This window comes from Hibiscus syriacus, unplaced genomic scaffold, assembly GCF_006381635.1.
Source record: "Hibiscus syriacus cultivar Baekdansim isolate YM2019G1 unplaced genomic scaffold, ASM638163v2 tig00004620_pilon, whole genome shotgun sequence".
NCBI lineage: Eukaryota > Viridiplantae > Streptophyta > Magnoliopsida > Malvales > Malvaceae > Hibiscus > Hibiscus syriacus.
In genome coordinates this window covers 625,282-638,590 of record NW_024062020.1, presented here as the reverse complement: position 1 = coordinate 638,590, position 13,309 = coordinate 625,282, and the positions used below count along the sequence as shown (strand labels likewise).

Genomic DNA, 13,309 nt, shown 5'->3' with positions numbered 1-13,309 from the left:
TTTGACCTTGTTTTGCTTAACCCTTGAACTACGCCTACTACATGAACATGTATAACAGTGCATCAATTCATGGAGACGGTAATGCCGGCTACACCCTACAAGATCTACGGCATACCAAGGCAAATGTTGGACTCCGCAAAGGTTTCAAGTACAAGTAACAAAGAATACTGCAACTTATTAAGTTGGTCTTAGTAGTAAATACTTTCTTTAGAGGTATTGGATTCGAATATATATATAAGGGCGACAAAATAGGTTGAGGGGATGTTGAGGGTGCAGTTGTATCTTTTAGAAATTTCAATTATATAATTTAGGTGTTTTTTTTATATTTTTTATTGATGGTCTAATTTTGCATCTTTTATATTTTTACATTTATATTATAACTTTCTAAGTTTGTACTCCTAACATAAAACCTTGCGTTCGTCCTGGTTGTATTCCTAGAAATTTCTAATTCATATATAATTTAGATATATTTCTTAATTTCTTATTAATAATTTAACTTCGCACCACTAATTTTTTTATATAATTTTTTAGGAATTTACATTCTTAACATAAAATTGAACTTTCATCTCTGGTACAACTTCAAAAATAATGATAATAGATAGCCCACCTCAAGTAAATTAATTTAGAAATGAATAAAGAAGTGCACATGAATGAAGAATAATGACACTTGGCATGTCGATTTATTATGGTGAAAATAAGACATTGGGGTTTAATAAAATAGGGACCAATAATTGGATAGGTGACTCCAGTTCCACACATTTGAGAGAGCATTATCATATTCATTCCATAAACTTGAAGGATGGTTTGGTACGTGCCAACAGTTACCAACAAGTATCTAATTTGCTACTTATTGATCATTAAAGAGATTTTTTAAAAGGGAGATAATAATTGACAATTAAGAAAAAAATGGATTAAAAGTTATAAAATTTGATTAAATAGTATAGTATTAAATTACTTTTTATAAAAAAAATATAGTTAGAACATTCACAATATCAAAATTTGAACCTCTAAACTTACATAAAAAATGTTATCATTCTATTTTTTTTTTCTTTTGATTGCCGGTGAGTACATCTCAAAGCATTGACCTGGTTTTTATTGATTTAATTAATCAGTATTGTTTCACCGTCCCATACATCATCCCAACGGCTACTTCGAGAGAGAGAAAAAAAATGGTTGACGGATCCATTATGGCGGGAAAACTTGCTTTAGCTTTGCTATAAATAGGGCTAATCCTCTTCTCCTTTCAACCACAAAAACTGCAGACTTAGCTAAACATTTCTACTCATCTTTTTAACACCACTTTTCATTACTTTTCTTTTCCTATCATTTCAATGGCAGTTCCTGTGATTGATTTCTCTAAGCTCAATGGTGATGACAGGGCCAAAACGTTGGCTCAGATCGAAAATGCATGCCAAGAATGGGGTTTCTTTCAGGTACCCTTTTCTTATCATTGTCTGTGGGAAGGGAATTCGGCATTGGTTTTGGTTTATTTGTGTATTCAAAGTGTAAAATTTTGTACTTTGTGTTGCAGCTGGTGAACCATGGAATCCCCGTGGAGTTGCTGGAGAGGGTGAAGAAGGTTTCATCTGAGTTTTATAAGATGGAACGTGAAGAGAATTTCAACAAGTCAAAGGTGGTGGAGTTGTTGGACGAGCGCGGTGTAACATTGGAGGATGCAGATTGGGAAGATGTTGTCACTCTGTTAGATGATAATGAGTGGCCATCCAAAACACCTGGATTCCAGTAAGCATTTCATGTTTGATCTGCTTGCATGTGTATGTTAATGTATAATGTTAATTGTTGATGTTTATGGCAGGGAAATTATGAAGGACTACAGATTTGAGTTGAAGAAATTAGCTGAAAAGGTGATGCAAGTTATGGATGAAAACTTGGGATTACCAAATGGATACATCAAGACGGCATTCAATGATGGAGACGGTGATAATGCCTTCTTTGGAACCAAGGTTAGTCATTACCCACCATGTCCTCACCCTGAGAAAGTGAAGGGGCTTCGAGCTCACACCGATGCAGGCGGCGTGATCTTACTCTTCCAAGACGACAAGGTGGGGGGACTTCAAGTCCTGAAAGATGGGAAATGGATTGATGTTCAGCCTTTGCCAAACGCCATAGTTATCAACACCGGTGATCAGATAGAGGTCCTAAGCAATGGCCGGTACAAGAGTGCTTGGCACCGAGTTTTGCGCTCCGTTGATGGAAATAGGAGACCGATTGCTTCGTTTTACAATCCATCTTTGAAAGCCACCATTGCTCCTGCACCACAGCTAGTGGAGAAAACAAAACAAGTGGGAGAAACTTATCCCAAGTTTGTTTTTGGTGATTATATGTCTGTTTACGTTCAGCAGCAGTTCCTCCCAAAGGAACCAAGGTTCCAAGCTGTCAGGGCCATGTAATAGGAAGCAGATACATAAGAATCTCGAACCTGAAATAACGAGCTTCTTTTCTTTCTTTTTTTCTTTTTGGATTGGATGAAAAAGGAGAGCCCTTTCTTTCCTGGAAAATAAAAATGCAGGAAAGGATAGAGAGAGAGCTCAAGGAAGTATACAATATTTTATTAAGAATTTCTCCTCTTTATTTTAAGAAACGGCTGTGAGCTTTTGACTTCTTAATTTCATATAGGTTCTCCTGTTTCCTTTTACTTAACTTTTCACATTATTTCCATTAAAGTAGATGCCACTAGAACATGTACCACATGCATCTCAGTACAGCACATAAAGGGCAAAAGATCAAAAGTAATTTTGTTTTCTTTCTAATTTATTATACAGAAACTTTCTCTGCATGGACCTATGGGAATATTTTCAATATCACGGAAACTTCCTCTGTAACTCTTCACATACCATTCCCCCCATGGTACTGCATAAATATACAGGCAGAAAGTACCAGGAAGAAGTATACATGCAAGAGTTTGAGGATAAATTACAACTTTGATGCATAAAACTAGCTGTTATATAATTCACAAAATAAAATAATATATTAGAAACTTTTCTTTTTATTTCAAAGGAATTGCCAGTATCGTGTCTGACAGTATTTGTACAATGCAAGGGTGAAAATTGACCAACTCTACTTTTATGGGGAAGTATATGTTGGTAATGAGTAGCATTCAGAATGTGTGTATTAAACTCTGTTTTTACTCTTTCCAATTTATATCTGTACATCAATTTACATGGACGTTCAACCTACCTTGAGGATGAAGATACTAGCTACCCAGTGTCAGATGCCTTCGAGGGCTTTTTGATCCAATCTCTCATTCCAGTTCAGGCAGCGAATCAAGCTGTGGAACCAATCACCTGTTTGGTCAGATTTATTGACAGTTGGTAGAGGGTGCTGGCTCATAGATATTCTGATTGAATGTCCTCGAGAGAGTTGTTGCCTTCTCTTCCCATCGAAAGAACCCAAGCATTGCTTCGAGCATCGTCAGGGATCTGTGAAACCAACAACAATGTTTCAGTGCTTTACATATCATACATATATTTGGTACCTTGACTGAATTTCTTTCAGATACAAATACTGTGATGTTAGCTTTAAAGAACTCTGACAAATTGTGCCATATTCATACAATTCGATAATGCATGGCTTAGCAACAAATGGCCTCAGTTTGTAAAATAGAAACCCACAACTATCCACGAGGCCAAAACCTTTATGAAAAAGATGAAAAATTTCAGAAATACAGCTTCGTTTGTGTACGTCTCAACATTTACTCCTTTCAAGCTAATTGAGATTTAGCATCTAACATAGCTATTATTAAGCACATTACATGAAAAGAAAGAAAAAAAGGTGCAAAAAGGGTCCAAATAGCCAATAGATGGTAATCCTTCAAAAATACAATAAATATTTGACATGAAGATTAGAATAGCCACTCAGATGCCCGCCCACCTTCGTAATGTAGATAATATGCTGGCAAACTAAGACATAAAAGAACTAAATGTATTCTTCCATGTCAGCGTCTTTGGACAAGCAACGAACCATAATTCACAACAAAACAGTAATGAACTATTTCAAATATAGAACATGAGAAATGACATATCCATTGAAAAAGTAGAAAGCTAGTTTGACCAATTAAAGAAATAACGAAACTAGTTTAAACCAAAGCATAAGAATTCCACCAGATTCTTGTTAGATGGGGGAAAGTTCTAAAATGAACTATGAATGGTATTTTCATGAGAATAATTTTACCTTCAATTCAAGCTTTGCAGAATCTGGAAGTATAACTGGTCTAAATGAGAGGGAATGTGGGCAGATAGGTGTAAAAAGCATGCAAGGAACATTTGGATGAACCTGCATTAGCAATAGTATGTTGTTAGTTACAGAATAACCATGATACTCAAAATGATCTATATAGAATAAACTTCGTGTTTTTGAAAACTTGAAAGGACAACCTACCATGGAACCTCCTGCAGCTGTAGAATAAGCAGTACTCCCGGTTGGTGTGGCTACTATGACTCCATCACCTTGCACCTAAAGGCATATTTTTAATTAAACAAAAGCATAGGAAAGTCACAAAAGATTGACCACCTCTAAAGCTACATAAGATATATCATTTACAGCCTAGAATAAACTGCCACATTTGTCGGTGACAACAGGAGTCCAAATTATTTATAATCCAAAATGACAGTTAGAACTCAATTTTACATGACAATTGAGGCACAAATTTTCTTTCCTTTTCTTTTCCTAGAAAATAATTAACTAACCTTTGTTATGAGTCGGTCATGCTCATAACATTCAACCTTAGAAAGGTATGGATTAGAACCCGGTCCACAACAACCTCATTTAGGACATCAAATATTTTCCCCGGAACTGCTTTACCATTTCGAAAATTTCACATCGTAAGCGCATTCTAAGAGTTATATAAACACCATCTGCTGTGTTATTACCATGAATGACCTGCTTCAAGTCTTCCATGTAGTCTTCAAACTATATCAATCATAAATGGTAGAAAAAGGTTAAACCAATGGGAATTATGAGGACACTCTATATCCATAACAAAGATCACAAAAGTGAGTAACTTACAGTGTGGGAAGTGAGAAATCCAAGAGATCCAAGATTAAATGATACAACAGGTGGTACAGCACCTCTAAATAAATTTGACGCATGCAATATAACCCCATCTCCACCCAAGCATGCCACAAAATCAACCCTCTCGTGAAGATCACTTCGAAAGAGCATAAGATCAAGTAGGATTCCAATCAGGTTTGAGGAACACAATATCATCAACTTTATGGAAAAATTAATCATAAAGTACCTAGTATCTTGACTGTAGAAGGTTTGAACAAATCCAAATCCAGGGATTCTAGCAAAAATGTCATGGACATCAGGTTCAACAAGAACATTCATGTTCTCTTGATAATGCAAGAAAGAAGCAACCTGCGCATCAAACACAAAAAATGCAGTTACAACTGCTATGTATCAAACAAGCGACATTGAGAGTGTTTCTTCATTTTGCTTTAATAATTCCTAGCAGATGTTTCCACACCTTACCATCAACAACAAGCCTCAAGTTCAAACATACACACCTCTTCTAACTAATTCCAGCACTAAATACTGAAATCATTCAAGAAGTTACTGCTAATTGCAGTAATCAATGCACCACCAAAAAAAACATGACTTAATTGAACCAACTCAATCTTGCGTGATTCATTAGAATCAATTCCTGAAATCTTGCTGTCAGAAAGTCCCCAACGGGGTGAACCACTTGAGCTTGTAAGTTCATCACAAACAACTGGAACTGACACAATAGCTGTACTCTCCAAAACCTTGGTTAATGGTCTACGACGGTTTTTTCTTTTGAGGAATTCATGAACATTTGCCACCTGAGATCTCTTTCTTTTCACTGATGATGAATGATTTCTGCTACCATTTATGGAATCTCCATTAAAAAGGAAACTTCCAGCATTTGATTCATAAAATAAAGAACTATATGCTGAACTATCTCAAGTGCATCTGCAGCCTGGGCTTTTTTTTTGATCCTACACCCATACCTAGATCCTCAAGTCCTCTCATGCGCTTGATTCTTTCCGATCCATCATCCTCGGAATCATTGGGGTTTTTCTTCTCTTTGTCATCTTAGAGTGCCCCTTAGTACCATTAATATTATTTGGCTCTTCAAAGGATATCCCAGACTGAGATAATTCTGGAGCTGAATCTGAAGCATCCTCAGATCCACTCATTTCATCAGACATGTCATTTCTTTCCCAGAATGTGACACGGTGGGTGATTCTCTGGCCAAACTCCCCTTGTCACCACCAGAATTATCTTTTCTAGAGAAATAATCTGGATGATCCTTGCCTAAACGTGCACTCTCAATTTCAAGAGCATGAAGAATAGCATCTTCTCTTCGAGCATATTTAACTGCTCTCTTGTTAGAATTTGCTGCAGAAGCCTTTGCTTTCTCAATACATTCATTATATTCTCCACAACGGAAGGCCTTCACCCTCTTAGACTTTTCAAGATTATACCAGTCCCTAAAGCCAAAAACGATGAAGATTTAATCAAGAAAGTTAAGTAATGAGAACATATTCCAAGAACAGTAAACTCTTTCCACTTGATGACGATCATTGGAGCAACATATTTCAGTCTTCAGAGATAAACATTCTAGAGAAAAAATTTATTTGATGGAAGTTCAGTCAAGATAATGATGGTATATAAAGGTAAAACCTTGAACCTAATTTGTCATTATCTAAAAAGAAAAAAGCAGTCATTTATTCAAACATCGGTTAGTTATGTTATTTTTCTAATGAATCGATATATAATTCGAAAGCTAAAAGGTGACAAATGACGGTTACAACCTCTACAACTGTGTGACAGAACAAACACTCAACGACCTAACTGATTTAGAAATTTGTTAATGACTATTCACTACAACATTTATAAAGGGCTCTTAGAGAGTAAAATGCAGATCAGTCTAGCATAAAATCAACAATGCTAAATGAAAAAATATTCTCAATTACCAGAAGTCAAAGTTTCGGTTAGTTCCAAAAGAGCCACACAAGATTTTATTCCCAAGATAGTATACCTCATGAATTAAATGGTCGTCTACAAGCACAAACAACAAGCATAATGCACCAAAGCAAACAAGCAGGCATTTCAATTTGATCCAAATACTCCATTTTCCACCATATGTTACCATAGATACCAAGACAAGTGCGAGTTCTAGCCCAAACCACAAGCTAGCAATCTTCTCCCCAAACGGAACCATAGATAATTTTATATATGTAATACAAGCAAATTCTTCCCCTCTCATCTTATATTATTGATCAAGGAATAAAAAGAATCCAAATTGAAATAACTATCAAACTACTAAACAAATACATGTAAATACAAGAAAACAATTACAATGAATCGTCAATAGGAATGTAAGCCATTAAACCCTATCCAAATGAATCTAAAAAGTGATTAAGAGATTAAAAATGGGCTCACACGCTTGCATCTTTGCGACCAAGAAGCTTAACAGGGGTGCCGGATCTTGGAGAAACCAAACAACCCTCGGAGAGCTCATCAAGGCCCATAATCCGACCCGGCCACCAAGAACCGTTTCTGCGTCGGACCCAAACCAAGCCACCCACCGACGCATCAATGTCCCTTATGTTGGGCTCATCGGTGCTCCCCATCAGAAACCCCCTCCAACAAAATCCTCCAAAGAAAATAAATGGTTAAATAAATCTAATATTTCAAAGTCAGTCCTTAACCTCCGTTTTGAAGCAGACCCAATACTCTAAAATCACCAAAATAATTGATTGCTTGGACAAATGCATACGCCCTCTAAACCCTGAATTTAAAACAAACAAAAAGAAATAAGAAGAGAAACCTTAATCCTGCATGCGACTAAAAATCCAGAAAAAAACAAAGATACCCATAAAAGAAAATATTGAAACAGCTTGAAGGGGTTTATGAAAGAAAAAGGATCTGGGGTAGTGAAAGAGAAAGCCAGTGTAAACAACCAAAAATAAGGATCTGGGAAAATAAGTTTCCTCTTTTTCCTGATACGAAGATTACCTTTTGGCTCTTTTGCCACTTTTCTTAATTCAAATTCAGTTTTTCTTGAAAGATTTCTAAGTGCATCTTCACTTTTAATCCATTTTTTCTGGTCAAAGATTTTATGGGGTTTTTTTTTGGCTAAATGTACGAGCGGAGAGTAAAGAGAGGTAGGGATAGTGAGATTAGAGGAGAGAAGAGTGAAAAAAGGAAGAATGAAAGGCTTCCGTTTGGATCATCAAATAAACATAAAAACACACCCTATTTCTTTTCTTGGCTTTTGTGATAGAAGCTTGAAGAAAGAAAGGAAATTTATATACTTACTATTTACTTACAAGTAAAAATAATGGCATACCATAGCAGGAAGTAATTTATGTTTGCCTTTATTTTTATTTTAGTCATTAAACTTTAAAAAATAATATTTACACTATTTATTATTAATTTGTTATATTTTAATTATTTCATCTATTAATGATGTAATATGTTAATAAAATAATTGATTTTAAATTTAATCTCTAGATTTTTAATAAATATTAATTTAATTTTTGAAATTTTGTTTCATTCATTTTTAATATTCTTAAAAAAACTTAAAATTTCTTCTAATTTATTTGTCTTAATACCTCGGCCGTGGTCCAATTAAGAATAGATCGAAGGGATGAATGGTGACGATCGTCCCCTAAAAATTTAAAATTGTATATTTTAAATTTTTTTCTTTATATTTTCTATTGAAAATATTTTTCGTCACTCTAAAATTTTATAAATTCAAGTCCGTCCCCTAATATAAAATCTCACATCCGTTCCTTAATTCAATATCAATATTATTCAACATGATTTTAATCAATGAGAGTGTTAGAGAGCTTCCATTCTTCTGATTTTATCTCTCAATTATTAGCGCATATTTTCGTATAATTAGGATTGTACTTCTAACTTTTGAAGTATAGAAATTTGAATATTAAAATTGATAAAATCCAATTTTTTGGATAATAAAATTTATTTTATTTTATTATAATTGTTAAATAAATAAATAAATAAAATTAGAAAATACAGAATTTTTAAATAATATAAAACTCTACTTTTAACACGATATAAGAATTAAGCTTTAAATTTTGAATTATTAGAAAATACAAATTGACATATTTCAACTTTAATAATATGTCTTATTTACCGTTTATTTATTAAAACAAGTATAGGAGTGTAAATGAATAATGTTTGTTGAACTGTTATTTATATTCATTTGTTAAGTTAAATAAATGAATATGAATATTTTTTTATCAATTTAATAAATGAACGAACACGAATAAAGATATATTCAATTCATTTATGTTCACGAACAAGATTATTTATCGACTTGTTCGTTTATCGACTAGTTCATTTATGTTCATAAACAATCTCGTTTAATGTTTTGACAAATATTAATTAAGAGAACTAAAATGAAATTTGCGAAAACATGACAGGGATAAAAGGAAATTTGACAAATATTAGGTGCCCGGGCCTTGCCAACCTTTTAGATTCGCCCCTGAAACAAAGTGGCATAAATTAATGAGAGAATAATTTAATCAAAGCATAGAGCTGGATAGTTAATGATTAGAACCATGTATGCATGCATGCATGATCAATGTGTATCATAAGATCCAAAACATGCCAATTATGCATGCAATCTTGTCAGTTTGATCCATCATGTATTCTTTATACAGTGCTTAATTTCTAGGTACAAACAAAGTACATCAATAAATTTAATTTAATTTGTGATCTTAGTTTGCTGGCGTATATCTTAAAAATAATCGGATTAGTTATGAAGTAATCTCACATTAAACATTGTTATAATTAAATATGTGATGTTATGTGTTCAATAAAGTTCATGGAATAAGTATGTTCTATTAGAAAATTATAATAGGGTTACATATAATTTAGGACGAGTGCATGATTTTATATTAGAGTACAAATTATTAAGGTTTTATATATCGTAAGATGTTATGAAAAATTCAAATACATGTATGATGCAAGTTTGCACATGAATCATTTGTGCTGTTTTGAATTTACGTGAAAATTATAAAGTAATATTTGTTTATAACATTTCTTAATTATTATCAATGTACGTGCATCTTACAGACATAATTGTTTGAACTTGAATTCTCTAAAGAAAATAATATTCATATTTACTACTAAAGTCACTCAATAAATTTATGTAAAGACTAATTAAATGATCCACTTTTATAATAGAATTAATTTATACGAGATTCCTTTATGTAATTTAAACCTTAATAGCCTCCTCCTTCCCAAATTAACGATAACAATAAAAAGGAGAGAAAAGAAGCTGGAATAGAGTAATATAATGGAGTTGACAATGCAATAATATGGATAAGCTTTGTTTATTAGGATTATAATTATAATAAGAAGTGTTTGACCTTGTTTTGCTTAACCCTTGAACTACGCCTACTACATGAACATGTATAACAGTGCATCAATTCATGGAGACGGTAATGCCGGCTACACCTACAAGATCTACGGCATACCAAGGCAAATGTTGGACTCCGCAAAGGTTTCAAGTACAAGTAACAAAGAATACTGCAACTTATTAAGTTGGTCTTAGTAGTAAATACTTTCTTTAGAGGTATTGGATTCGAATATATATATAAGGGCGACAAAATAGGTTGAGGGGATGTTGAGGGTGCAGTTGTATCTTTTAGAAATTTCAATTATATAATTTAGGTGTTTTTTTTATATTTTTTATTGATGGTCTAATTTTGCATCTTTTATATTTTTACATTTATATTATAACTTTCTAAGTTTGTACTCCTAACATAAAACCTTGCGTTCGTCCTGGTTGTATTCCTAGAAATTTCTAATTCATATATAATTTAGATATATTTCTTAATTTCTTATTAATAATTTAACTTCGCACCACTAATTTTTTTTATATAATTTTTTTAGGAATTTACATTCTTAACATAAAATTGAACTTTCATCTCTGGTACAACTTCAAAAATAATGATAATAGATAGCCCACCTCAAGTAAATTAATTTAGAAATTGAATAAAGAAGTGCACATGAATGAAGAATAATGACACTTGGCATGTCGATTATATTATGGTGAAAATAAGACATTGGGTTTAATAAAATAGGGACCAATAATTGGATAGGTGACTCCAGTTCCACACATTTGAGAGAGCATTATCATATTCATTCCATAAACTTGAAGGATGGTTTGGTACGTGCCAACAGTTACCAACAAGTATCTAATTTGCTACTTATTGATCATTAAAGAGATTTTTTAAAAGGGAGATAATAATTGACAATTAAGAAAAAAATGGATTAAAAGTTATAAAATTTGATTAAATAGTATAGTATTAAATTACTTTTTATAAAAAAATATAGTTAGAACATTCACAATATCAAAATTTGAACCTCTAAACTTACATAAAAAATGTTATCATTCTATTTTTTTTTTCTTTGATTGCCGGTGAGTACATCTCAAAGCATTGACCTGGTTTTTATTGATTTAATTAATCAGTATTGTTTCACCGTCCCATACATCATCCCAACGGCTACTTCGAGAGAGAGAAAAAAAATGGTTGACGGATCCATTATGGCGGGAAAACTTGCTTTAGCTTTGCTATAAATAGGGCTAATCCTCTTCTCCTTTCAACCACAAAAACTGCAGACTTAGCTAAACATTTCTACTCATCTTTTTAACACCACTTTTCATTACTTTTCTTTTCCTATCATTTCAATGGCAGTTCCTGTGATTGATTTCTCTAAGCTCAATGGTGATGACAGGGCCAAAACGTTGGCTCAGATCGAAAATGCATGCCAAGAATGGGGTTTCTTTCAGGTACCCTTTTCTTATCATTGTCTGTGGGAAGGGAATTCGGCATTGGTTTTGGTTTATTTGTGTATTCAAAGTGTAAAATTTTGTACTTTGTGTTGCAGCTGGTGAACCATGGAATCCCCGTGGAGTTGCTGGAGAGGGTGAAGAAGGTTTCATCTGAGTTTTATAAGATGGAACGTGAAGAGAATTTCAACAAGTCAAAGGTGGTGGAGTTGTTGGACGAGCGCGGTGTAACATTGGAGGATGCAGATTGGGAAGATGTTGTCACTCTGTTAGATGATAATGAGTGGCCATCCAAAACACCTGGATTCCAGTAAGCATTTCATGTTTGATCTGCTTGCATGTGTATGTTAATGTATAATGTTAATTGTTGATGTTTATGGCAGGGAAATTATGAAGGACTACAGATTTGAGTTGAAGAAATTAGCTGAAAAGGTGATGCAAGTTATGGATGAAAACTTGGGATTACCAAATGGATACATCAAGACGGCATTCAATGATGGAGACGGTGATAATGCCTTCTTTGGAACCAAGGTTAGTCATTACCCACCATGTCCTCACCCTGAGAAAGTGAAGGGGCTTCGAGCTCACACCGATGCAGGCGGCGTGATCTTACTCTTCCAAGACGACAAGGTGGGGGGACTTCAAGTCCTGAAAGATGGGCAATGGATTGATGTTCATCCTTTGCCAAACGCCATAGTTATCAACACCGGTGATCAGATAGAGGTCCTAAGCAATGGCCGGTACAAGAGTGCTTGGCACCGAGTTTTGCGCTCCGTTGATGGAAATAGGAGACCGATTGCTTCGTTTTACAATCCATCTTTGAAAGCCACCATTGCTCCTGCACCACAGCTAGTGGAGAAGACAAAACAAGTGGGAGAAACTTATCCCAAGTTTGTTTTTGGTGATTATATGTCTGTTTACGTTCAGCAGCAGTTCCTCCCAAAGGAACCAAGGTTCCAAGCTGTCAGGGCCATGTAATAGGAAGCAGATACATAAGAATCTCGAACCTGAAATAACGAGCTTCTTTTCTTTCTTTTTTTCTTTTTGGATTGGATGAAAAAGGAGAGCCCTTTCTTTCCTGGAAAATAAAAATGCAGGAAAGGATAGAGAGAGAGCTCAAGGAAGTATACAATATTTTATTAAGAATTTCTCCTCTTTATTTTAAGAAACGGCTGTGAGCTTTTGACTTCTTAATTTCATATAGGTTCTCCTGTTTCCTTTTACTTAACTTTTCACATTATTTCCATTAAAGTAGATGCCACTAGAACATGTACCACATGCATCTCAGTACAGCACATAAAGGGCAAAAGATCAAAAGTAATTTTGTTTTCTTTCTAATTTATTATACAGAAACTTTCTCTGCATGGACCTATGGGAATATTTTCAATATCACGGAAACTTCCTCTGTAACTCTTCACATACCATTCCCCCCATGGTACTGCATAAATATACAGGCAGAAAGTACCAGGAAGAAGTATACATGCAAGAGTT

General features: G+C 34.1%; 3 protein-coding genes and 1 pseudogene across 4 annotated transcripts; 2 read left to right on the top strand and 2 right to left on the bottom strand.

The window, feature by feature from the left end:
- The first annotated feature begins 1,215 nt into the window (after positions 1-1,215).
- Positions 1,216-2,423, top strand: LOC120195387 (1-aminocyclopropane-1-carboxylate oxidase-like). 2 transcript variants are annotated; one of them, XM_039197435.1, is made up of 3 exons: positions 1,216-1,433; positions 1,532-1,743; positions 1,817-2,423. In XM_039197435.1, exons 1-3 carry the CDS (start codon positions 1,332-1,334, stop codon positions 2,409-2,411), a joined length of 909 nt encoding a protein of 302 aa, XP_039053366.1. In that variant the 5' UTR covers positions 1,216-1,331; the 3' UTR covers positions 2,412-2,423. The 2 variants fall into 2 exon arrangements, with proteins under 2 accessions (XP_039053366.1, XP_039053360.1); XM_039197429.1 differs by having other exon boundaries at positions 1,305-1,743.
- A 547-nt stretch (positions 2,424-2,970) lies between these two features.
- Positions 2,971-5,421, bottom strand: LOC120195956 (annotated as a pseudogene).
- Positions 5,422-5,549: 128 nt separating this feature from the next.
- Positions 5,550-8,253, bottom strand: LOC120195290 (uncharacterized protein At1g51745-like). Its single transcript, XM_039197361.1, has 5 exons — positions 8,008-8,253; positions 7,432-7,780; positions 6,193-6,476; positions 5,994-6,077; positions 5,550-5,935 (listed from the first exon to the last, which is right to left on the bottom strand). The coding sequence occupies exons 2-5, from the start codon at positions 7,620-7,622 to the stop codon at positions 5,550-5,552; spliced, it is 945 nt and encodes a 314-aa protein (XP_039053292.1). The 5' UTR covers positions 7,623-7,780; positions 8,008-8,253.
- A 3,347-nt stretch (positions 8,254-11,600) lies between these two features.
- On the top strand, positions 11,601-12,796 carry LOC120195475 (1-aminocyclopropane-1-carboxylate oxidase-like). Its single transcript, XM_039197492.1, has 3 exons — positions 11,601-11,818; positions 11,917-12,128; positions 12,202-12,796. The coding sequence occupies exons 1-3, from the start codon at positions 11,717-11,719 to the stop codon at positions 12,794-12,796; spliced, it is 909 nt and encodes a 302-aa protein (XP_039053423.1). The 5' UTR covers positions 11,601-11,716.
- The last annotated feature ends 513 nt before the right edge of the window (positions 12,797-13,309 follow it).

What these genes read in the sequence shown, in the direction of transcription:
- LOC120195387 (XM_039197429.1), top strand. Translation starts at nt 1,409, where the DNA reads ATGCCAAGAATGGGGTTTCTTTCAGGTACCCTTTTCTTATCATTGTCT. An exon ending in TCCAAAACACCTGGATTCCA is followed by an intron (nt 1,744 to 1,816) that starts GTAAGCATTTCA and finishes TGTTTATGGCAG; the next exon opens with GGAAATTATGAAGGACTACA.
- LOC120195290 (XM_039197361.1), bottom strand. Translation starts at nt 7,622, where the DNA reads ATGGGGAGCACCGATGAGCCCAACATAAGGGACATTGATGCGTCGGTG. An exon ending in TTCTGGGAAAGAAATGACAT is followed by an intron (nt 6,078 to 6,192) that starts GTCTGATGAAAT and finishes GGGCACTCTAAG; the next exon opens with ATGACAAAGAGAAGAAAAAC. An exon ending in GAGAGGACTTGAGGATCTAG is followed by an intron (nt 5,936 to 5,993) that starts GTATGGGTGTAG and finishes GAGATAGTTCAG; the next exon opens with CATATAGTTCTTTATTTTAT.
- LOC120195475 (XM_039197492.1), top strand. Translation starts at nt 11,717, where the DNA reads ATGGCAGTTCCTGTGATTGATTTCTCTAAGCTCAATGGTGATGACAGG. An exon ending in AAGAATGGGGTTTCTTTCAG is followed by an intron (nt 11,819 to 11,916) that starts GTACCCTTTTCT and finishes TTTGTGTTGCAG; the next exon opens with CTGGTGAACCATGGAATCCC. An exon ending in TCCAAAACACCTGGATTCCA is followed by an intron (nt 12,129 to 12,201) that starts GTAAGCATTTCA and finishes TGTTTATGGCAG; the next exon opens with GGAAATTATGAAGGACTACA.